The 25981-nt window shown below is 34.4% G+C and overlaps 1 protein-coding gene across 2 annotated transcripts in view; it reads left to right on the forward strand.

Annotated features, from left to right (window-relative positions):
* The first annotated feature begins 225 nt into the window (after positions 1 to 225).
* Positions 226 to 25981, forward strand: part of LOC149794501 (gelsolin-like protein 1) — a 30288-nt gene continuing 4532 nt past the window's right edge. Inside the window, exons 1-12 of one of the 2 annotated variants that reach the window (XM_089968741.1) lie at positions 226 to 415; positions 7798 to 7878; positions 10882 to 10955; positions 11431 to 11505; positions 12339 to 12410; positions 13262 to 13389; positions 13811 to 13919; positions 15738 to 15848; positions 18617 to 18703; positions 19442 to 19459; positions 21768 to 21859; positions 24827 to 24905. In XM_089968741.1, the coding sequence (XP_089824867.1) occupies positions 409 to 415; positions 7798 to 7878; positions 10882 to 10955; positions 11431 to 11505; positions 12339 to 12410; positions 13262 to 13389; positions 13811 to 13919; positions 15738 to 15848; positions 18617 to 18703; positions 19442 to 19459; positions 21768 to 21859; positions 24827 to 24905 (933 nt within the window). In that variant the 5' untranslated portion in view covers positions 226 to 408. The remainder of the gene's footprint in view (positions 416 to 7797; positions 7879 to 10881; positions 10956 to 11430; positions 11506 to 12338; positions 12411 to 13261; positions 13390 to 13810; positions 13920 to 15737; positions 15849 to 18616; positions 18704 to 19441; positions 19460 to 21767; positions 21860 to 24826; positions 24906 to 25981) is intronic. The other variant, XM_089968742.1, reaches the window with a different exon arrangement.

Genomic DNA, 25981 nt, shown 5'->3' on the forward strand with positions numbered 1-25981 from the left:
TCATGATTTGTTGCGTGCGTAGGTGCGTGTGTGGTTCTGTTTGCTTGAAAAAATTACCAAAATTGATATCAAGAAAATGGTTAATTAATAGGTGACATCACGTTGTATTTAACTGTAAACGAACCCACCGATCACAATACGCCCACTTTAGAGAAATTCCAACATGCTACAAGTTCGTGTGCAAATAAGGAAGAGATGATATAAGTATATTATGAAACTGCTAAAGTATGCCGGAACTGACGTCTGTCGTTTTCAGCTTGCAAATGTGTATAATACAATGCCCAACAGTTTTTATTGATTAGATTAACATTCGTACTAGTTGCGAGTTACCAGGTAATATTTTCAGCAGTTGAAGAGAAAGTTTGAAAGAACTGAAGAACTGTCGGTATTTGACAGGGATTGTCCACAATGGCAGGTGAGTACAAAATTACACAAATCACATCTCTCTCTCTCTCTCTCTCTCTCTCTCTCTCTCTCTCGTTTAACATAGCCTGTTGCCTAGTATATAGTTTCCACCGAATGCAATAATCCCGTTACACACTTGCGATAGCTTATTATATATATATATATATATATATATATATATATATATATATATATATATATATATATGAATGATTAAAGAAACATTAAAATTGTATATCTATGTTTCTCCGTCTTCATTTACATTGGTCTCAATAATGCATGATTTCAAGTTGTATGAGCAAACTAGGTGATCCCAGTACTGAAACGAATTTGTGCTACCAGGGTTTAAGGATACGTAGTGGCCTAAAATGTATTCAACTTGTTTTCATTTTATCATCGTACAGTTCTATCGCAATTAAACAATGGGTGCATTTTGTATGAAAATGTTATGTTAATGGTTCACCTTTCTCTTCAGCAAAGTAATGTACGGAATGCAATAGCCACCATCTCACACATAATATATTTGCTATTTATTCAATTAGTGTCAAGAGTTTCAAATGCGTTTCATGCATTGTGGGAATGGGTTATGTAATTATAAAGGGCTGCACAGATAATGATGAGCTTTTTCATGCCAGTCATTTTACTGAACAAGATTTTTCTTTCTCGGACAAGTTTACAAATGTACACATCTTGGTGTTTGTTGAACTTTTTTGATGCATCCTCTAATCCTGGAGAATGGACGAACACAAAAACTTTAGTGGTACCTTAATAGGCACTTACCGACTAGTCTGCATTATTTCTTACGAGTTGAATTTTATACTTTAAATTAATTGATGTTACTCATATTCTTAAATGTAGATCAAGGTATGTTTAAAACAAAATGACACCTCACGAATCATGACAACCAACGCACCGGTGTTTTCATTTTGTCGTTGCCATACACATTTCTGCCCTCCATTTGTGTAATACATGTTTTGAACCTCAGCAACATGATAATACTAAGAGAAAGGAATTTGAAACTTTGACTTATCTCTCTGGTTATAAGATTCATATTACAGTGTTACAATCGGAAACTTATCCCAAGCTATTTCCCTATTATGAATCGAATTGAGAGGTACACTTGCCTTTAAAATAGCTATTCGTGTAAAATATATGAATTATTGTTTTTCATGTTGCAATAATAAACTTCATGGCCGACCTCGGGATTAAGGTTTTAAAGTGCGCCAAATTAGACGGAAGTGAATGCTAATTTCCCCCGATGGGAGGTGGCGAATGAAGGGAGGGAGGGAGGAGGAAGCTAAAGTAAATGTTAATTTAGGGCGCCAGAAACACTTGGGCGGGCACCGGCCGCTAGTGAGAAACTTTATATCAACTGCATACTTTGAGGATCTTTATTATCGTGCTTCGCGTTCGTGTTGCATACTTATTCTGGTGATAACTTGTCTAAGAGTTTTCAATATAAGGTTAACTGAAACATAATGAAATTTTTTCTTAAATGATGTTTTCCATTGGTTCATACATATCTCATATTTGCTTGCAGCAAAGTAAGATATGTCTTACTGTTTATTAACAGATATAATATTATGTCATGGTAGGTGAATCAAAGATTTGACAATTTTTTTCCCTTAAGGTAGCACCCGAGATATTTTTTTTTTTTGGTCACTGGCTACATATTAGATTGAATATACACCCATACATTATTTAGACGTCTCTATTGTATTTCTTTTCGTGGTGTCAGGAATGAATGACTGCAAGTCGCACGCACACAGAAACAATTATAATGCAGAAACACAGTTGGTTTAGATATCCAAATTTGGACTACAACCTTTTGTGCCTTTTCTCCCAGATCTGATTTTAAACTTTTGGCAAGATTTTCTTGGAGCATTTTTGTATGAACTCATCTTCAATAACATTATTTCCTTGATGCAGTTGTCACCACCACATGCAAGAAATAGGTCAAATTATTTTCTGTGTAGGTTCTTTGGAGGGTAGGAAACCACGATTATGTTTATGTTCACGGTATGATGGGAAGGATGCTGTTGTGATTCAGAGCGCGTAAATACTATTAAATATAGGCACATACATACATACATACATACGCACGCAAGCACGCACGCACTTACATACATACATACATACATACATACGCACGGACGCGCACACACACACACATGCATGCATACATATGCAAACTTACATACATACCTACAGTGTATGTCGTTGGTATTTGTTGATTATTTTTATCTTTGGTTTTATATTCAACGGAATAGCATCATATTTGTGACAGGTAACACTCAGTTTTGATAATGTCAGTTTAAAAAAAAGATTTATTTTGATGCAATCTGGCATTTGTTTCACTCTAATCCAAATGTCGCACATGCTATGCAATCGGATACTTTGCAAGCGTCAATTTTGTTTAAAAATGATACTTTATGAACATTATCCCTTGATATTGATTCCTGTTAATCAATAGCTGACCTTCTATTTTCGTCATGCAGTTATTCGATTCTAGTTCATATCCTGGAAGCAGCGTTTCTTATTATTTCTACCACATGTCAAAATCAATATTGACATTTTATTTTATCAGTGACAACAAAAACCAGCTGCCGTTCTAAATATGATAACTTATGTACATATTACGAGCTATGTGTCGCATTTATGAAAACAAAATCCATTTTAGTGCCGAGGAAAAGTGTAATGGAATTTAAAGACAGGTATTGTATATTTGGACGGTGATTGCACAATACATCCACCATTCATGAACATGGAAATAAAATGGGTTTGTCAGGCGTCCTCAACCTGTTAGAATCTGATCAAATACTTTGTTTCCGTATCCTCAGTCATATCAATTTCTATTATTTGTTTTCAAAACTAAAATATTCGTACTGCTGGTATTTGACAAATCCGACAATGGTTATTAACACATTCGTTTCGCGGGAAACAATGGTCATCCCGCAGACAATATAAATCTGTGTTTGCAGTATAAGAGGTAAACAACATAATGAGAATCATATATCCAAAGAAACATTGGCGATTCTTTGTGATATATGGAACTCAAAATATTTCATATGAACACAATCGAGAATCTACCATTCCCCACCCCCACCGTACCTGCGACATTTATCTTTGTCAGCTTGTAACGTAAATAGTCTGTAGCATAGTTTAAAAATAGGGCAGACCGTAACATATATACAGTGTTCAAGTATAGACGAAATCGTATTCGTAACAATGGAATGCAAGCGCGACGTTAGAACTTAATCTTGTCATTTCTACAATAACCTGTCCGCATTTATGTTGTTCGGGATCTTAATACAACCAGATGCATTTTTGTTTTGTTTTGGTTTGTTTTTTTGGAGTGGAGTTCGGTAAAATTACACCTGTAGTATCATACGCTCTAAAGGCTCGACTGCGTTTTCTCTTTCGGGAAATGGTATAGCTAGTCTAAATAGCATTACTTAAGGGAAGATATCAGATTTTATTGTTCGTGGCGTATTTTTATTGTCAACCTAAATTACGAAATTATGGCATTACTCTGGAAGAATTTGTTTCAGAGATTATGAATCAACATATCCTTCAGTCCGTAGTTTGATCTTTGTATATTTTTTTTTCGGGGATCCGAGTAGTCGAGTGGTTTAAACCGCTCTCCGTTACGGATCACTGCCATCTCACCTATGTCTGCGTGGGTTCGAATTTCAGATTTAGCTAAAGTGGGTATGTGAGAAAGCTTGCCAGGTGGTGGTTCTTTCCCGGGTTTTCGCGGGTTCTCCCTCCACCATTATTACTGGCCCCCGTGTATAGCCTATCATGTGCTGAAAAATGGCTTTAAACCCTACAACAACAACAACAATCTTTGTTTTTTATGTTATTCCTTTTTGGGTGGATATTTTGTTCCTTTTAATTTACTTTTAAGCGCATACTATATATATATATATATATATATATATATATATATATATATAGAAAGAGACAGAGAGACAGAGAGAGAGTTTGCTTTTCTTTGATTGGTGTTATACGGCTGAGCAACACAGCTAGGTTAGTTAGTGTAAAGACGATTGCACTCAATTGCCTTGCATAAGGACGAACTACCCTAGTCAATCAAGCTTGATCTGATGGTAGGATTAAAAATCTCACTCTTTCAATTCCCTGTCCTGCATAGCAGCCAAGGAAACACCTCAGTTCCGTCCGAGAGAGAGAGAAAGAGAGAGAGGGAACCAGATGTTGCCACGTGATGTTAACATCGGATTAATTCCCGTGTTTCTATTAAATGAACAGGTGTACTGTCTACATAACGACAGATTTTGATCGAAACACAATTGTTTAGGTAATATATTTTACACTGGAACATTGCAAATATGCATCGATTTTTAAAAAAAGAAGATTCATCCATGAACAGCCATGAAATAGCGTCCCTTTTTCTGTAGTCCCTTTCATATGTTTGTAATTCCTATACTCATTGCAACACACTATAAATTGCATTTAGGCAGAGACACTTTTGAAAAAGTCTCCAGTTACACATTGATGCGATTTCTGATAGAATGATTTTTATAATGCTATATCGTATTTTAAAGAGTTATTATTTGAAAGTATTTGTGAATGACGTATTATACTGAAATCCTGGGAAAAAGAAAAAGAACAGACTGACTTTACTCTGGACATTTTATGGCTTTGGGTGACGAAGTTATATCCCTTGTTTTACGCAACATAATTGCATAGATTTAGTTCTATAGTATAGACTTTTATAATTCGTAGCCTTGAATTTCAAACGTACAAGAATGAGGCAATGAAATCGGAATTTCCTTACAATATGCATGCTTTTAATCCTGATATTATTATCATTGCTATTATTATTATTATTATTATTATTATTATTACTCGAGTTGTGAAATACTCCAGTGGCCATTTGGATAAGAATTAAAAACAACTGAGTAACATATGTGATATGTATTGTTCAATTGTTTGTTTATTGTCCCTCAACATTGCCAATGTATTACTAAATGGATGTCATAATTAAAAGGAACGCAAGTAGAATTTTACTTGTAAATGAAGACTAATGTTTGCTGTTTTTGGAGGGGGAGTCGGCTTTTTATTATATTTTCTTTTCTTCTTTACACCTGTGCCTGTACTGTGCCGCACTTACTTGGCATGCACATGGAAAGGATCATTTGTAGATGTACTATAAAACATACAATGTGCCTGTACTGTGCCATATGTACTAGGCATGCGTAAGGAAATTATCATTTTCATATGTACTATAAAATATACACTGTGCCTCCAGCATAGGGAATGTGTATAAGGTGCTTCATTTTCTGTAGAACTATAAATGAATATAAGGAAAGTTTTACAACAGTCAAATAAGAACAGATCCCTGAGCAGAATTACGTGTCACCTTCAAGCTAGGCAGTATAGTATGCGTCAACGTCAAGCTAGACGGTATTGTATACGTCATGCTAGACAGTATGGTATGCGTCAACGTCATGCTAGACGGTGTGGTATGCGTCAACTTCCAACTAGACAGTGTGGTATGCGTTAACTTCCAACTAGACAGTATGGTATGCGTCAACGTCATGCTAGACAGTATGGTATCCGTCAACTTCCAACTAGACAGTGTGGTATGCGTCAACTTCCAGCTAGTCATCTTGGTATGCGTCAAAGTCAAAATAGACTTTATAAGTGAATACATCAATTAAACCTAAACTTGGGCAGTGTCCGAGAGCCACACAGTATAACCAGGTTTAAATGTCGAAGGGTGTCTTTTCCTGATTATGTTACTAGCCGTGCAAGTGCGACAAATATTAGGTAATAATTTGGCTTATGTTTGTTATTCTTAATTGCTATTAGCACATTGGTGTCTATATCAAATAGGCGATACCCCCCAGACCAGACCTAACTCGGCTGCTTCATTGTGTTCATAAGGTATTTATAGGTCCCATTTCCTCTGTATAATAAAACAAATAACATGTTAAAGTGCCACTGAAAGAAGTAAAACACACAGAAACATCAACATCAATCCATCTTTATTACAACGCGAATCCTTCATTTTGCAAGATAACCCTTTATATATTATAGCATATTTATCTTCTACGAACTTTAAATTGAAACATCAATATCTGCCATAATATTTACGTATAGGGGCTTCAGTGAATTGCGTGTAACGTCAAAATGAATAGATTGTATGTGTTTAATAAACATCGGTTTTTCAAATTTCCCCCAGACTCCCGTGACATTTGTTACAGTACATAATCGTGATTGGATATGATGCTGTGTAGCTAATCAGAAATTGACAATCCATTATGTCCACTGATTTAACTCTCTCTCTCTCTCTCTTTCTTTCTCTTTCTCTCAGTTGTACTAAAACAAAGATGATCTGTGCGCATGAACACCTCATGTATTCAATGGTTTAAAGTTAAAAAGTGTAATCATTCTGCTGCAAACTAAGACTAAGAGTTTAATTAGGCAAATTATAAATCTTCGTCCAAAAGCGAATTTTTCGGATGTGTGCACAGAAAATGCGAGTGGTGTTCGATACCGGTAATGATTTCCCATGCACATTAGAATGGAGGTGTAAACCTGCTTATGTATGATCAGACCTCATGTTGACCTTCTTACTGGAAACCAACACTACAAGCACGGAAAAGAGTAAACGAGGATTTTTAATACACGATGCTTATCTACCAGATCATATAGATTAAATATTTTGGTTCCTAAAAAAATTATAATACATTCATTTTTATAAACCTAGCTTGAGTTTTGCATAAAATAGTAAAAGATTATTTGAAAAGGACTTTTAGCATGCAATACTTGCAATCGCCTTTTAGCAAGTGTAATTAATACTTCCAGTTCAAAGGGCAACAAAAGGGAATTGATTTTGTTGATCAGGGTCGTAGTATTATTCTGATAGAAATCCTTTAATTCCATTTGTTACATCCCTCCAATCCCTTCAAATAATTACTTTTGAGTAACAGTACCAACAAAAAAATTCAGGTTCAAAGTGATCAGTCTGAACCAATTACACAATTTACGGATTAGCCATATAGCATAAGTTATTTCCATTTCTATTTCCGTAGATTAATATGTGCCATTGCTTCCACTGTTCCACAAAATAAAAATATTTTTGATAAAAAGCTTATTTTCTGATATTCTTGTACTACTCCTTATGAAAATAGAAAGTCAAACCAGTTTGAATAGTTCAAAAGTTTATGCCAAAACAAAGTGTGCTAAAATAACACTTATTTTGTTTCATGTTGGTGTGAAGGTGCAAATTAGGATTTGTAGAAATCTGTTGAAAAAATAACAATATAGTTATGGCTAGAAAAAAAAAGGTGATATTATATGTCAATTACGGCTCAATAGTTATAAATTGTTTTTTTTTTTTTTTCCATGATATATTAACAGGCTTGAAAAAACCGAAGCAATATGACTGGAAAGATTCCAACCTGGCCCTTTTTGGCTCTGAGTCGGAAAAGACAGTGAAAAGTGAGTACAACCATGTTATGTATGGTATGTAGATATGTGTTTATAAATAGCCTATGTATGTACATATGTATGTATGTATGTATGTATGTATGTTTGTATGTATGTATGTATGTATGTATGTGTGTGTGTGTTTGTGTGTGTGTATGTGTGTGTGTATGCATGTATCTACTGATACGTGTTGCTTTAGTGGGCGTATTTCATAATACATCTTTCAACCGAATCGTCCGAATGCTCACACATTGAAATGCATTGTTTCGTGTCAGTAATATACATTGCCTTAACAATATCCTTAGATAAACTGGTTGCTTGCTGTTCATAAAAAGACATCTGTAGCATCAACATCGCATTCTCATTATTCTGATTTCATTCAGTATTGTATTATTACATATGAACTGTTTGCTATGATATACCGAAGGTAAGTCATATAGACTTTAATAATTGCAATTTTAATAATTGTAACGTTGAACGTTTAATTGTTTTATTCAGTCGTATCAATCGTTAAATTTGGGTGAATGCATTTAACATTTAAATAAACATTAAAATGTCACAGTTCGTTCCTTAGGGGTTTATGCTATCATGACCGATTTGTATAGCCCAGAACACAGTGGTAAGAAATAGTCGCCATTTTCAGTCAGTACGTCCGCTCTTCTGTCAGTTAGTCATAAATAAGTGGGAGTTTATTCTTCTGTTATATGAAAGCATAGCTCGTGCAGTTTTATTATTCAACAGTTACTATATGATATCAGTACAATTTACATACAGTTTATTATTGTGTTTATCTAGCATTGAACATCTATTGACTAATTGACACTTGGATGATTTACAACCTTTGTTTGTTGTCTTATCTGTTTGTAATGCGTTTTACGTTCGTATTTGATCATTGTACAAGACAAAAGTGTTCTTTGTTCAAAACAATATATTGTTCTTAAGATTGTTTTTGGATTGTCAAAAATGAAAATGAGAAGCCCCTGACCCATAAGTTTTGTTTATATTAAACAATATAGTACATGGACATTATAACTACACATTTAGATAACGACTTATATATTATTATGTATTCCGTAGGTTTCGAATAGGAGGCATTGAAAACATTGCATACCGTCCATAAATAAACACATAAATCCATATATTTTCTTACTTGTAATTTTACGCAACTTAACAATTGACTTTTTTAAACAAACATTGCAAGCCTTAAGAACTTTATGCACTTTTTGGCTCTTGTCATAAAAATACTCACTAGTAGTACATAAGTAACTGAATTTAAGAGTTTAACGTTGTTTTGTCTGAGTTTATCGTCGTATAAACTGTCAGTTGCCCACTGACACAGCAAATAACGCCCAAAGGGACTGTCCAGCTTGATCGTAATATGGTCATAAAAATATCAGTTGTTCAACCAATGGAAGCCAAATGTATTCAATTATTTATTTTTTAAATTGTTAGAATGCTATTTTCTTTTAATGCTTACTTTGTGTCTGCCTCCACTGGCAGTGTTTATCTTGTGATGTACACGTGACTCTTTTTATATAATTGGGTATTCTTAGAAAAGTAGTTCTCCTTACAGAAATAAACGCAAATCATTTTGATCAAGTATTAACATTCTGACCAATGGAAATGTAAATTTCCTTTACCCGCTACTGGCATTGCAATATATTACATATTGAGCCAAGGCATGGCGAGATGTACGTATACAATGAGTCGCGACGAGACAAAACGTCATTCTAGTCAACTCAACGTAAGGCTAGAAGGATTTTATAGTCTTATAACATTATTTGGGTACGATTTCAAACTACTGTTATCCCCAGTTATGTTAGACCAATTCAAATGAAATTGACATTGTAGGAAGAAAACTATATTCATATCGTGCCGAAAGCTGAGCAGACGGCACTGGAATCGAATCGTTTGCTGATGTTTGTTTCCATAGCTCCTCCTACGCGAGCAACAGTAACAGCTGTTACAGTGTAATTCAATATCACAACGCTTTTGACGAACTATTGAATGAATGGAGTAGCAAGAAATATTCCTTCCTCCGCCAGCAAAGATAACATAACTTTTGGACCTCACTAGGTCTGTCCCCTCTAAGCCCCTACCCCATCCCGCCTCCACTTGGCGGAGGTTCTTTGGTGCTTGCTAGCAATCAGTATGAAGTTAGTTACTTCCAGACGGCTTGGGTGAATTTTGTTTCACATTCATCTTCAGAAATGTTTGTCTTTTACTATCGATATGTACAAGATTACACAATTAATTCATTCAAATGTATCTTCTCCAATCATGAAGCGATATCCTCCACATTTTTATACATAGGTTCACAAATTATATGGCGTACAGAATGCAGTGACCTGGTACAAAGTTTAGCCAGTATATAATAATTGTGTTGTTTTTTTTTGTTGGTAAAGGATAGAGATCAAGAGAAAAATTTATCGATCCAAAAGTACCCGTCTCTTCTTTGCAATCGTTATCATTGATGAAATCAGCAACATTTAATTTAGAACTCTGTATTTTCTGAGACTTATAATACTTCTAAGCAAAGAAAGTGTGAGGCGTATTAGAACAATTATGGCTTTAAATGCATTAAGAATGTATCTAGAGGGTTGTTATCTTGAAGCGGTACTTTTTCTTTTTTGCTTACTTGTGTTTTATCAGACAGGGACAAAACTTGTTTTGTTTTAATTTTCATCAATGCATTCGTCTCAGATGTAAATGAATATGGACAGCGTTTCTGATATCGAAGAAACTGAAATTTAGATGCTGACTACAAAAGCTTTTTTCCTAAAAGGGAACTGTGCTTGCTTTGTACGTTGCTTGCATTTTCTGAATGATCAGAAAGAACATAATGTTGTCTTGCAGCTCGGATAAAAAACTCGTCGATGATTTCTTTATGGGTTCCAACTAAACAATTTGTTTTTCATTCCTCTTCAGAAATGTTTGTCTTTTCTCTTTAGATATGTGCAAGAAAACTGAAGTAATTAATTAATGTAACAATGACAATTCCCTGTTTATGTTCAGAGTCCGCCGCGGAGACAGAACCTGCGTGGAGAAATGCGGGGAAGAAAGTGGGACTGCAAATATGGCGGATTGTTGTAAGCTGAGAAATATTATCAGTCTTATTTGGTTCTCTAATTACATTGTTTTAGACAAATCCTCTACACATAGTAATTACACATCTAAATTACTATTTATGCATCTAAATCACAATATATATTCTAGATTTCCTTTCAATTCCAGTGACAAATCATATCAATATGCACAAATACATACATACATATATATATATATATATATATATATATATATATATATAACTGCCTCAATACTCATTAAAAAATAGGACATTTTAATACAAACATGTGTGTGCCAAGCGTTGACAGATCTTTAACAGAGATATTTGTAACTTTACATATCCAAGAATCATTTCTAACACTATTCATTAAACAAAAACCCATGCAATCAGTTCAATTTAACCGTATGTGTGCGCGTATATATATATATGTGTGTGTGTGTGTGTGTGTGTGTAATAAAAAGCTGTATACATTTGCGCGCTTATCATTATTTCAGAATTTCAAGGTTACATCCTGGCCTGTGGAGGACTATGGCAAGTTTTACGATGGAGATTCATATATAGTTCTCAATGTAAGTGTTTCATTTGAAGAAAACTGTAACAAAAACAATAATGTTAATATTAATAATAATGATAATAATTATGGGTGATAGCGATCTTTGTTATATAACCACTGGGCTTATCAGTCAGAGATAATACGAAAAGATACGAAAGTATTTGCCATGAGGAAAGATTGTGTCAAATGTGATACGTGAACATCGAAAATGAATTCCATTTTATTACTGCTTGTCCGCTATATGGAGAAAGACGAAGAAAATATTTACCCACCTTTTTATATGACAATCCAATTTTAGAAATATATAGGTCTTTCATACAAAATGATACAAGTAAAATTCTGAGGACTAATTTACCAATTTTTGTATAAATGTCTTTAATACAAGAGAAACCGTTTTATCAAAGATTCTTGGTACATAAGATCAATGTCACAGCGATACGATGTTCTTTTTTATGTATTATGCTATCTTTTTGTACCACATTATGTATGGATAAGTCTCATGGACCAGTTGCCTGTATTACAAATAAATGTTATTATTATTATTATTATTATTATTATTATTATTATTATTAAATCTACTTGAATAATGATGTCAACATTGTTAATAATCATAATTAATCATGATGATAGTGTTAATGATAAAAATGAAAATCTTAATAATTTGATGACGATGATTATGGCATTTATAATAATGAAGATGACAACATTTATAAAAACAATTAACAATATTCAATGACAAAAAACGTGATTATTTCAAGTTAATATTGTACATCTTGTTTGTCGCTTTTTTAACAAGTATCGAATTTTTTTAAAGTAGTTGCACCATTCGGTACATTTGTTACGTTTCAGACTTACCAAAAGGAAAGCAGCGATGTTTTTTGGTTTGATGTACATTTTTGGATCGGAAAGTACAGTACAGCAGTAAGTGTCTCCTCTCTCTCTCTCTCTTTTTGGTTATGTGAAAATTTAATTCAGAATCTTTCGCTCAAACGAACACAAAAACCAGACGGGGGTTATGTGAATATAGTGGTTAGCGTGTATAGATGATCGAGGCGTAATGAAGTGGCATTAAGTTCTGTTCAGTTAATTCTAATTGTCTATTCGAATCATTGCTTGGAAGTTAACTGCTTTGATTGCATCTGGTAGCGTCAACCGTACATCATAAAGGTTCAATCAAGTACTTTATGTACCGGACTTATTAAAGTGTCAATCAAGTACTTTATGTACCGGACTTAATAAAGTGTAAATCAAAAAACTTTTGTGCCGGACTTAATAAAGTGTCAATCAAATAACTTTTATACCGGACTTACTAAAGTGTCAATCAAGTATGTCTTTGAGAGAACAATTTAAAAACAAGATACAGCTATTTGGTATTGAGTTACAAATTGATAGAGGAGCAGGCACGCGCATAATGAAATAAAGATTCAACAGACTGTGGTAAAAAACGTAAAAAGCGAGAACAAAATGCTTTTATATCATTTATAAAGACAACATACATTGTGGGTTGAATTCTGTAATAAGTTTAGGTCCTTAGTTATGGAGTACATGCTTTTTCTATTAATTTAGGTATGCTTTAAACGATATTGCGTTTGTAGCAAACATATCACCATTGAAATATAATGATAAGCTAACAAAATTGGGGTTGGGGCTACAGGTACTGTCGTAGAACCAAACCATCACGCCAAAGAAGGATAACATCACCGTGCTGATTGTTTGTTTTCGATCTTTCGATTTCTGCAATTAATGAAGCGATCTCTTCCTTACACGTGCAGGATGAATACGGAACTGCAGCTTACAAGACGGCAGAACTAGATATGTTCCTGGATGATGTTCCAGTCCAACATAGAGAGGTTCAGGGTTACGAGTCCAAACTTTTCAAAAGTTATTTCAAAGTTATCACGTAGGTATAGCATTTTTATATCGACATAGAATAAAGACAATGAAATTAATTTACATATTCTTCTTTTTAATGTTGATGTTTTCTGCGCTATCATAACTAGCAATAGTTTTATTTTCAAGATCGGTTTAATCATTCATTATATGAATTATGTATATTATTATTATTCGACTTTTTGATAATTTTTTTCCTGGATCCAATACTCCATTTTATAATGATATTTTATTGCGTTTATTGTGTATTCATTCTCTTATCCTTTTTCTTCCTATGTTTCTTTTCTTGTTCCAACATCGACGGTTTGTTCTGCAGTTTTCATTAAGAGAGTGAGTCTATGTGACTGTTTGAACCGTTTTCTTGTTTATTGTTACGCGCAAGTAAGTATGCATTATTCCTAGATATGACCGGAACAGTTGTGTATTTGCAGAATTATGCGGGGAGGTGCAGAAAGCGGGTTTAAGCACGTGGTACCCGAGAATTACACGCCTAGACTTATGCATTTCCATGGAGACAAAAATCTGGTTGAGGTTATGGAGGTAATATAAATGACATTTTAGTTTTGAATGTGTCAGATCATTATATGTTTTCAACATCTTTAATAATTTTGCCTTGAACGCTGACATTAAAAGTAAATATAAACGTGTTAGTTAAGTATTAATTACTTTTGAGCTTCTGGAACACGTGATGTGAAAATATCCCATGATTCAATGCAACGAAGGCTTTTTATTCGAGATAGACCACGATATCAAGGGGATAATGACATTACGCTATCTGCTAGATAAATGAGACATTTTATTGATTATCTATTAACGCGTTGTACTCTCGCAGAAGATGTGGAATGGTTGCTAAAACCACGCTTAGCATATTTAAAAACGTGAATGCCACCTTTACAATGCTCATAAAATGCGATAATATGATTCATACTAGAGTTTGGAGCCACGGAAAACTTTATTTCGTGGTATAATACGATACTTGCCACGGTATACCGCAATTATATTAGGAACCAACCATTTCAATTTCTGGTCCAGGGACCCTGGGATTTTGCAATTTAATTTTACATATCCTGCTCTCACATAGTTGAAAAAAATATTGCTTAGATTTAAACAAATTAATACCATAATATATCAATTTTACAGTATGTACATTAGTTATCTGGAGATATATTTAAAAAAGAAAATATCTTGGCTCTGACATAAAGTCGCATCTACCTACCCAAACATTAAATGCTCCGTACCGTATGGAGGATACATTTGCTATATGTATGTTACTTGTTATATAAGTATTATTTAAAAACTGTACCTAAAGTGGGATGATTAGCTTCCACTATAGCGTACACCCTGCAAAAGATACTGTGCTGACATTACAACTGGTTGATATAGAATATGAAAATGTTGACATTGAAGCCTACAATATACTGGCTACAGGATTGATACAATAGGAAAGGAATACTTGACTGGAAGCTAACACTCATGGCAAGATGTCTATCAGAGAGACCCAATAACCGTAAAACACACTGACTCAATAAACGAGTAAAAGTTTAGTGGACTTAAGAAATTCCTTAAGATTCAGTCAGAAAAGACGTTATTCTGCTGAAAATTGAAGCTTTAACAAAGGCAAACATATGTTAATCTCATTAGCGTACGATAATACGTGATGTAAATTAATTACATATTGATTCAAAAAGTTGGTTTTCGTCTGAATATCTTTCATGAAATCCGACTTTGCTGCCTTATTGGCATATTGGATACTTGCCAAATATGTGATAAACGGTTTAGAATGTAATTATATTTATAATATTTGAAATTAATTTGTGACAAATACGGCTATTTTGTATAAATATCTGGGCTCATTCTGAAGGAAGAAAACATTTTATTTAACTTAATTATTAACAGGAATTTCCGTACATTCCTTACTGACGGAATCTACCGAAGTACCGGTACAGGGCAAAATAAACGTAATACGTGTCACCATAAATAAATATTGCGCTAAACCAGTATCCTTGTAACACCGCGAACCTCTGATTAATAACCTTTCTTTAAAAGAGGTTTGGATGATGCTAATATATACCATCATGGATAATTAAAGGATTCCCACATGGGTGTATATACCAAGGTTTAGATGAACCATGGATAAAAACAGCGATATAGTCTTCAAAAGAACGAGCTGTGAGGGTACTACCGTCATAAGTAGAGCGCCTTCGTCTATGTGTCAGTGATAGCACTCGTGTGGAATTGGTGGTCAGTGTTTGATACATGGCGTCCCACATGCAAAGACTGCATCAAAATTATGTAGGAATGAATCAAAATAAAAAAGAGGACAGTGTTGTGTATGTGTATTAATCGTATACATTTCAGATTCCGAGGAATGCGGCACTTCTTGACGGGTCGGATGTATATATTCTGGACATGGGGCTGAAACTGTATCAGTGGAATGGCGCCACAAGCAACAAGGATGAAAGATACAAAGTAAGTTAGGCCTCAGTTGTGTCAGTAATGTTGGTCAGAATAATGTCTTCAAATGTCAGCTAACTTTGTTCGTGTCTGCAGTAGCAGTTCTTAGTCACTGGTGTCAAAATGTCAAAATATCTTAGTTACAAAAGAAATAAGAGCGTAATGATTGTAGAATGATGGCAATATCATATGTTGTTTTCCTTATCCAAAATTTCAGAGCATCCTTATATATATATATATATATATATATATATATATATATATATATATATATATATATATATATATATATATATATATATAATGACTTTGTATAGCGCATAACGTTTAGAAGCTCTAAGGGCTTTACAACATTAGACAACACCTATAAGATAGAACACATAAAACACATAAAATGATATGATTACAAAAACAAACTCCATGAAATTAGAAAACATTAACAACATGCTGAGAATATTTAAGGTAGGAAACATTGTTAGGACTGTAAAGTTTGTTCTTGCAGTCGAAATAAGTAAGTTTTGAGAGCACTCTTGAATGTGATCACTGTGTCTTTGTGTCTACGTTCAGTGGGAAATTCATTCCACGTTGCTGGGCCCTGGCATGCTAAAGAACGCTGTCCATATGACTTTGTTTTCATAGTGGGAATAATGAGTATACGATTATCAGAAGAGGAGTGTAAGTATCTTGCTGGTGTGTACACATGGGTGGGGTCGGATACGTATGTTGGACTTGAGTCCGTCAGGGAAATGCAGCATAGAGAACACATTTTGTGTTTGATTCTGGATCGAATGGATAGCCAGTGTAGGGTGCAGAGCTGCGGGGAGGTGTGTTCTGATCGTGCTACTCTAAGTATGATCCGACCAGCTGTGTTTTGAACCTTTTGAAGTTTCTGGAGCAGATACTGAGATGAACCAGACATAAATGAGTTTTAGTGGCATCAACTGAACGATATTTGCGAATTAAGCTGATGCGTCTCAGCTCAAGATATGCAACCTTGCATATGTTCATGACATGTTGGTGCAATGTGAGAGGACTGTACAGATTAACACCTAGGTTTCGTACTGGCTGTGTGAATTTAATGTTGGTGTTGCTGATATTTATTGTTTGAGGTAGAGCATGTGAATGAGAAAGTCTTTGTGTTGTGATCAGAGTGGCCTCAGTTTCATCATCATTCATATGCAGCTTGTTACATGGCATCCATGATTTCACATAAAAAACGCACGTCTCTACACTTTGGATGGTAGCACCAACTTCAGTTATGTGGCTAGATTTGTATATTTGGGTGTCATCAGCGTACAACTGGTGAGACACTGGATGATGATCTATGACACTTGAGAGCGATTGAGTGTACAAAATGAAGAGAACATTTCCAAGAACAGACCCCTCTGGAACACCACAACATATATAAACTGGGCTGGAGTGTGTTCCACTTGCAGATACAATTTGTGTCCTGTTGACCAAGTAGGACTTGAACCACAGTAAGGCTGTATCATGAATGCCAAATACATGCTGGAGGCGGTGAAGTAATATATCAGGGTCTATTGTGTCAAAGGGTGCATACAAATCAAGGAGGGTGAGGACTGTAATCTTTCCGCTATCAAACGCAGAGAGAATGTCATTAACTAATTTTAGAAGAGTAGTTTCAGTACTGTGGCAAAGGCGATATGCAGATTGTACATTGCTAAAAAGACTTTGAATTTAGATGATATACAAGCTGGGATAGAACAACCTTTTCTAAGATTTTTTATATGCATGGGAGATTAGAAACTGGGCGGTAGTTCTTTAAATCGTTATGGTCCAATGTTGTTTTCTTCAGCAGAGGCTTTACAGTGGCAGTTTTGAAACATGATCGGAATTCCCCGGATGAGAGAGAGAGGTATTAATAACATCAGTTAGTGAAGGAAATACTGGATATAAGCACTCAGTCAGCAGTGATGTTGGAATTTGATCAAGTTCACATAACTCTGGTGCAATCTTCATCAGGATTGTACGTACGAAATCCATAGAGACAGGTTCAAATGCTGCTGATGGTTGCCGATCAAATTCTGTATCGCAACTGTATGGTGACGACGAGTCAATTGAAAGTGTGATGTCAAACTTATCTCTGATGGTTTGTAATTTGTCAGAGAAGAAATTTGCAAACATGTCCGGAAGGTCGACTGGAGAGGAGGTAGTTGGAAGTGGTGTAGATTTGTTCATTGACATTAGCTTGTTAGTAATCTTTCCATCATCTTAGTAGGGTAGTGGGCTGATATATACATTATAAAATTTAACAAAACATACAATCATGAGTAAAATAATCTTGTTGTCTAACTAAAGGAAAACAAAACAACTTTTGGCTGGTTGCATGTAAGCCAAGGAATAGTGCAGTCATTAATACTTTCACATGATATGGCACCTTTGAAACTCTGTAGTTAATGCTTCAGACACAAGTGCGTATTGACCGTCAACTTTGATTGGTATTCTTCACATTCTCTTGATTCCTCCAGAGTAAAAGGCACCTTATTCTCAAACCTGAACCATCCAGAATGTATCGACTGGGGATATGTCATACAGTTTACACAAAACTCCGGGTGATTTTTTTCTCTCGCAATTTATGCATTTTCAGATCACCAACAGTTGATTTTATTGTTAAACGAATGAGTTACTGGATTTAAGATTTTCAAGTATTTCAATCGGCATTAGAAACTATTGCAGACCATCATAAACGTTTCTGTCCTTTCCCATACTTTGCGCAATTCTAAATTTTTTGGGATAATATCCCTCCTGCTATCGTCCCGCAGGCCATGCAGTATCTACAATACTTGAAGAACGAGAGAGGAGGGAAATGTACCTCGGAAGTTTTGGACCAAACGGACTCCATGTCAACGGTAAGAATGCGACTTATTATCGGAAACTGCTTTTGTTCTATAAGTCTTGCTTTTTAAACGTTTCATCGTGAAGAAAATAATATCATTATATTATTGAAAGAACGTGTACTAAAATTCTGATTTGCAAATTAGATCTTCTAATTCAAATGGGTAATTGTGGCAAGATGTGAACTTTGAATGTATCTTTTGCTTACGAAACTAACACTGTACAGTTCGCACGTTTTGACAAACAAGATAATAATAATAATAATAACAATATTAATAATAATAATAAAAAAACAAATATTAATAATAATAATACATTATTATTATTATTATTATTATTATTATCATTATTATTATTATTATTGAAAATGATACGATATTCAGGATATTTTAACCGTGGTTTCTTATTCTTACTATATTTTATTTGATTATTTATAATAATATAGTTGTAATTAGTGCTATGGCTAATATATTACCATCATCAATTATTTATAGCTTGTTTTCTACATGCAAGTTGAAAATAAAAACTGTATTTATGGATAATTGCATTGTTCCAAGTGTGTTGGTTGATCGTGGTACAGAATAATATGTATTGGATAGCATGGCTTTTTATAATGGGCAGAGGTGTAATTAAAGAAAATATGTCAAGGTTCTGACCTGAACAGAAAACAGTATAGCAGAAACTGTCTAACTGTTTAAGAAAGTGCTTTAAAAGGAAGAAAAAGAGTAACCTTTATATTTCATATTTTCTAGTCAGCCAGAGCATCACGGGTAAGACAGAAGAGTCAGCAAAACTGTGAAGTTGTTCTTATCTCGAAACTTCAGGATTTCCAAAATTTATTATTTTAATTTTTTGCAGTCCTTGCTAATATTAGGTAACGTAAAAGCACGTATAATCTGCTAGAGAAATAGTAATTTACTGCACTTCAATGTGTAATACAAAGTGTAATCAAAGACGATAATTATGTAACGACCGATCAAGGTGCAGATTGTATTTGACTTAATCTCCAACATCATATACTGTTTTCTGAAGACTATTCGTCATTGTTGTTTTTTATTCGTCTTTGGTTTATAATGCTAAATCTGTGTATGAAGATAAGAACAACTTCCGAATTCATTAAAAGTTCCGAATTTTGCTCATCCTCATATCATCATGGTGAAAGAAGAATGCAATTTTTAGAACTCAGTCTTACCCACCAAGCTATGTCCGTTCAAACGCTCAGCAGTTTTAAATTCCATGCTGTTTCGTAGGCACCTTTTTTTGCTATCCCCAATCGTTGCTAAAGTGTGCACGCCTTTTGTGTTGGTCAGGTACATTTTACATTAATTGTTTGTTTTTCCTTGACAATCATGCTTTCAAATGACAGCTTTAAAATGTGCAGATAGTTTATAAGCATTATTTATCCTTCGTTTTATTTTTTTCTGCCCTTGTGGCGTTTACTTCCCCACTTTGTTCAATTAAATATTAGTAGAGATATGTTGTAAGCCAGTTATATGTCCTGGAAATATATGTCCGTCATCTTTTAGGTCAGCTTTCAGTGGCATTAGGATCGGTAGCAATAGTTAATTAATTACGTATTTTATTTTTTGATTGCATAGTGTAAACACTCAGAACTTACAAATCTTAACTTTCAATACAAAGAGGTATATATATATATAGTTCATAATTATAATCCAGAATCTAAAATCTTATATGTAAATGTCGGCTATCCATGTAATGGAGTATTTGTTAAATCTTTCATCTGAATGCCGACATCTGATAAAATACTTTGTACATTTTGATTTTAGTTTCATAGGGAGATTTTGGTTGAAAATAGAAATGCAGTTCTATGAAATATAAGCTGTAGTCTAATCTGGTTAGAAAAAAGCTGATTGGTATATTATCCCTATTCATCCAGCCTTAAAAATATGTTGCGCAGTTTATTAAATATTTGCTTTTGAAAGGCGGAAAACATTTGATGTTAAACATGCTTACTGTACGACAAACATGCATTGCGTGTTCCGCTTATAGTTATCTAAGTTATACGATATATATATATATATATATATATATATATATATATATATATATATATATATATATATATATATAACTCCGGTGGTCTAACTGGTAGGGGGTGGGCGTCAACCTTGGATGCGGGAAGTCGCGGGTTCGAACCTCGGCGGAGTCAAACCTAAGACTTTATATTAATTGTACTAGCAGCGGCCTCCCTTGGCGCTCAGGATTAATAGGTTACTCTTAGGACTGATCGGCCTGGTGTCAGGCTAATGTGACTGGGTTGGACTTGATGCTAAATGTTTGTAGGATGAATCTCAAGTAACAGACATCACTATAACCTGACAAACTGCAGAAATAATAGCAATACAAATACAATTATTAATGGCATGTTAAAAATAAAACACACATCCACACCCACCCAATTTTTGAAATATCTGGAGGAGGATGGCAATACTACAGAAAAACGACACAATAATGAGGATGCTGACATATGTGTTTGTCTGTTTGTATTGAGTGAAACACGAGAATATTGTGTACGTTGTACATATATTATAATTAAATACGATTTGCAAAATCTATTTTGCAATGCATAAGAAAGCAGCTATGATATAATATCTAATGAAGATAAATTAATTTACAAAGTGTACTAAATACTATATTTGAAGTCATACGATTATGTAAGTTATTTCGCATAATAGAACCGCTCCGGTAGACTAGTGGTTAAAGCGTCCGCCTCGTATTTGCGAGGTTGTGAGTTCAAACCCTGGCCGATTCACACTAAAGACTTAAAAATAGTGCTGATAGGTATCTCACTAGGCTGTCAGCAATAAGCTGTTAGTGTTGGGACTGGTCGGCCTGGTGTCAGGATAGTAAGACTAGGTGGGACATTATGTTACATATTTGCGATATGATGCCTAGACATCCCTATAAACTGCTACATTTTGCAGACATCGTAGCGATATGCTTGCAAAATTGTTAAAGCTACACTACAAATCACACACACATAGAGACATTATTGCTACATTGTAAAGTGTTCTGTATTTATTGTCTGAGTTATGTTGTTATCTATCTATATTCCAGAGAGAATTCCTAAGATATCTGGACGAGGTTGACAATACTAGTAAAAACGAATACGTTAAGGGGGATGCTGACACAGCTAAGGAACTCTATCGGTAGTATTTGTTCACTCAATATGTAATTAGCATTGACATAACAAAACATTATTGTGATGATATAGGTTTTGTTTACATGAAGTCGCTCAAATATTTGAAACAGATGAGAAAGAAACAAGGACAGTGATCTGAATAATATTGTTGGTGAATCCGGGTTTCTATCGTCATATAGGTGCCACAAGATTAACATGAAATGTAATGTATGGAGACGTGGAGTAATGCTATGTTAAATGTGTTTATTGGTTTAGCATGGGAAAAATGGCAACATTGTAAGAAGTGGTTGACCTCAATTTACGAGAACGTTCTAGACATCATTTGTAAAAATTGTCCATAGGTTTACCATTCCTACTTACATTGCAACATTGCTGAACGTGGTTTACCTCATGTTATGGAGATTTAGGGGAAATCCTATTGTAAATGAGTACATAGGTTTACCATTGAAATGGTACTATAGTGACAAAAGTTGTCATATGGAAAAAATGTGTTGTTTTAGGACAAACCGGAAGGGTAATTCAAAAATGGCGATACGAATGATGGTCAACAGTTTATAGGGACACAAAAGTTTAATTTTAAAATCGTGAAGGGAAAATTGGTCAACAAGTACTAGGGATGAAGGAAACTAGAATGTTAAAATTTTGATCTGCAATCCAGCACCGTAAACACAAGCCATTAGCAAAGTTTTCGTACTAGTCAAAAATATCCCCTGCCATCCAAACAGTTTATAGAGGTAAGGAATTGTTAATATGCAGTTTGTTATCTCTACCCCAATGCGCCACATATACAATCCAAAACGCGGTGACCAGTACACAGTACGGAGGCTACCAGTGCTCATCTGATGTTAATTCATGACTTAGCATTACACGTGAAGAAAGAAACAATGGATAGCTGGGAACTTAAGTTATGTTCTGACTCCCAGTGTGATCACATCTTAGAATCATGTGTGTGTGTGTGTGTGTGTGTGTGTGTGTGTGTGTGTGTCTGTTTGTGTTAAATGTGATTCTGAATATGTTCACGCCCATGTCATCAACTGGTTAAGCCGCCTACACTTCCAACAATTACAGCCTGGACTACCTTGGTTGTTATGGATTAACTCATGTGGATGATAGATTATTGGCGTATGAAGAAAATAAAAGATGTATCGGCTCAGATTAGAAATATGATATTTTTGTCATCAGAGCAGGTATTGATTACTCTTAGAACATTGGGTGACTTGTTTTGACCCTGAGTACTCTACAAACGATGTTACAATATAAAGTCAGTTCTGCGAACCAAATGGCACTATATTAGATTATTGGAAATCTTGTCTAACCTATCAATGATGACAACCTGGCAAACACATTCATGATTAATGATTTATGGTATTTGTAAAAGAGGAATGGTCGTGTCAACATCCTACCTCTTTATATTTGGTGTTTCAGTAAGTAGGGCTAATCTACAAATCTTAACTTAGCTTAAAACTGAAGTATGCTGGTGTGTAAAAACGACAAACTTATTTTGAATATGCTATTGTACATTATGTCGTAAGACCGATGAATATTTTCTAAGAGGGATGATTAGACCTACCTTCTCGCCCAAGCTTCTTTTGGCTTTTGTTTGTAAGTAGTGTGTATGGACTGTTGGTCTCTCCAAACAATCATGAGTTTTTGTAACACATATCTTTCGTATTTTGTAAAAATATGGATTTATATTTTAAACTTTCTTTGCAGTTTGCAAAATATTTTTTTAAAATATTTCTATTTGTCTACATATATTTTTGCTTTACACATTTGGAACAAATACATTAGCAAAGGTTTCACTTTTAAACTAACGTTTTCAATTCGTAATAACTCTTTGCATACTTTTAACGTTAATGGGAAATTTCTTTTTAAACTTCGATAAATCTGCCTTAGGTTAAAAATATACATGTTACTTTAAACGTTGACAACATTTAAAACTTTTTGCTCTTTCTCATTCTCCGCTAACTTACTTCTTTCTCTACGAGTTTCGGTAAGTTTACATTACGTTAGCCTAGTCTAGACCAACACTTATGGCATTTTAATGGATTGTTTTCAATTTACACTAAAGTCCGTTCGAGTTTCGGAATCGTTGTTACTATGTTTGCTCTATGCAAGTATGTTTACGTTCGTTCCAAATTTGTTCAGTCTGCGCTAAAGTATGTGACAGTTCAGAAGTTTAATACTACTTTATGAATATGCATCTTTTTAGACTTCATTTAAGACAGTGAAACTTCGAAAATTTAATAATATTTCTTTTATCGGTCATTATAATCTAACGTTCCTGCTTTTTCTTCTGGACTCCACTGAAGTTCAGTACACTTTAAGAATGTTAATGCATCTTTAGTCACGTCCATTTCGCATTATTTTGTGATGGTTCCCGTGATTTATAATCTATGCAAATTTGCTAACCGCCAACATGATATGCGGTATATATAATTATTGTGCATAATTAGTTGACAGTTTAATGTAGGGTGTTGGTTATCAGACAACGAATAATTCCTACTAAACACGCCGTGCTTTCATGGAATATATCAAGTGGTGGATAATAACACTCGGGTTATTGATCACAAGCTGTATTTTTTAATTATTTTAGCCCTCACATAAGATGTTGTTTTCAAGCAGCATTTTAATCAATTGAATTTAACTTTCCAACACTTGGTGGCACTAAGTTGATTCATGATTCTCTCCAAAACCGTTACCTCCTTTGTTGCGATATTACAGGAATCAGAATTTATTTACCACAGATCGAAACGGCGCTAACGTTCTCGGCGTGTTATTACTGAAACATAATACGATTCAATAGGATAACACACACGAATAAATGCATTTGACAATTAGTTGACAAAATATGAAATATGTTATCGTATTTAAATTATTCTGGAAGATTTTTAAAAGCATTTTTATGAACACGTAATGACTAAGAAGTATTCTCCAAAGCATCAATGCTCTGTTTCTAACGAATTTCCTTTAGTCTCTCCGATGAGAGTGGAAGTATAAAGTTCACACTTGAGAAGAGTGGAGACATTTCGCCGAAAGACTTTGATAGTAAGGTAAGCGCTTTGTGTGTATCGATATATTTATATATCTATCTATCAAAATGTGTATCACTTTACTTGTCAACGTGTGTGTCTATTTTGATACCCTTTGCGAATATATACTTAATTTTGAATGCCACAGGCATGATTGACTTTTATAATAGTTTTGTGTCACTTTCATATAAGTAGTCAAAAGAACAAAGGATAATCAATACCAACGTATATCACACATGCACTGGAAATATAAAGAAAAAAATAAATGTTTAAAAATGATTGTAACTTTCTGGGTCAAGAATGAATATATATGTTGATGTTGAAAGTGTTATCATGGTAAAGTTTATATCGGTTGTAGGCGTGAATTACCTGGAGCATTTTAAAAATTCTAAAAATTATTTAGCTGTATAGAAAATCCATTTATTAGTTTTCATTCCTCCAGACGTACCTCTACACTATTTCCAAGTCTGATTATCAAGTTATTAAATGCCATTTTGCATTGACTTTACGGTATGCGGTTTGTTGACTGGAAAACGGATTTCCAACATCCTGGTTACTTTAAAATCGTGTGCATTTGAGAGATTCCTTGATAACGGGATTTAAACAAAATTCTCGTTAGCTAAACAAAGGCCATATGGAGGAAGTGGCATATTTTGGAGGTTGCACTCCTTTATGTAATTTGTCAAGAGGGGGATTAATGTTACCGTACCCTTTCATCGTGGAATATTGTGTTGCAATGTTCAGTGACGCTAAAAGAGTGAGATGCAGTTATCAGGAGATCAACCTTTTGTATCGAACAATGCATTATTTCTTAACAATCCCAATATGTCGAGTAATTTGTCATCTTTACTCATTTCCGATCCAATGTGAATTATTTTGTTATGCGTCGTGTTCAGAAATAAATCCATGTTCCATCGTTTCTAACATCTCTAGTCAATCTTGTACTATTGAGAGAGTAGCTATGTGGCGATTTCAATCCGTAACAGCCGACAACAAATGCAAGACTCATCCTGCACAAACCTTTCTGAGCTTCAAATGGTTCTTCAGTATATTAAACACTGACAAATTAAAACCCGTAATAGTATCCATAATGTCTA

This window comes from Sinohyriopsis cumingii, chromosome 8 (genome assembly GCF_028554795.1).
Source record: "Sinohyriopsis cumingii isolate HCF-2022 chromosome 8, ASM2855479v2, whole genome shotgun sequence".
NCBI classification, from domain to species: Eukaryota; Metazoa; Mollusca; class Bivalvia; order Unionida; family Unionidae; genus Sinohyriopsis; species Sinohyriopsis cumingii.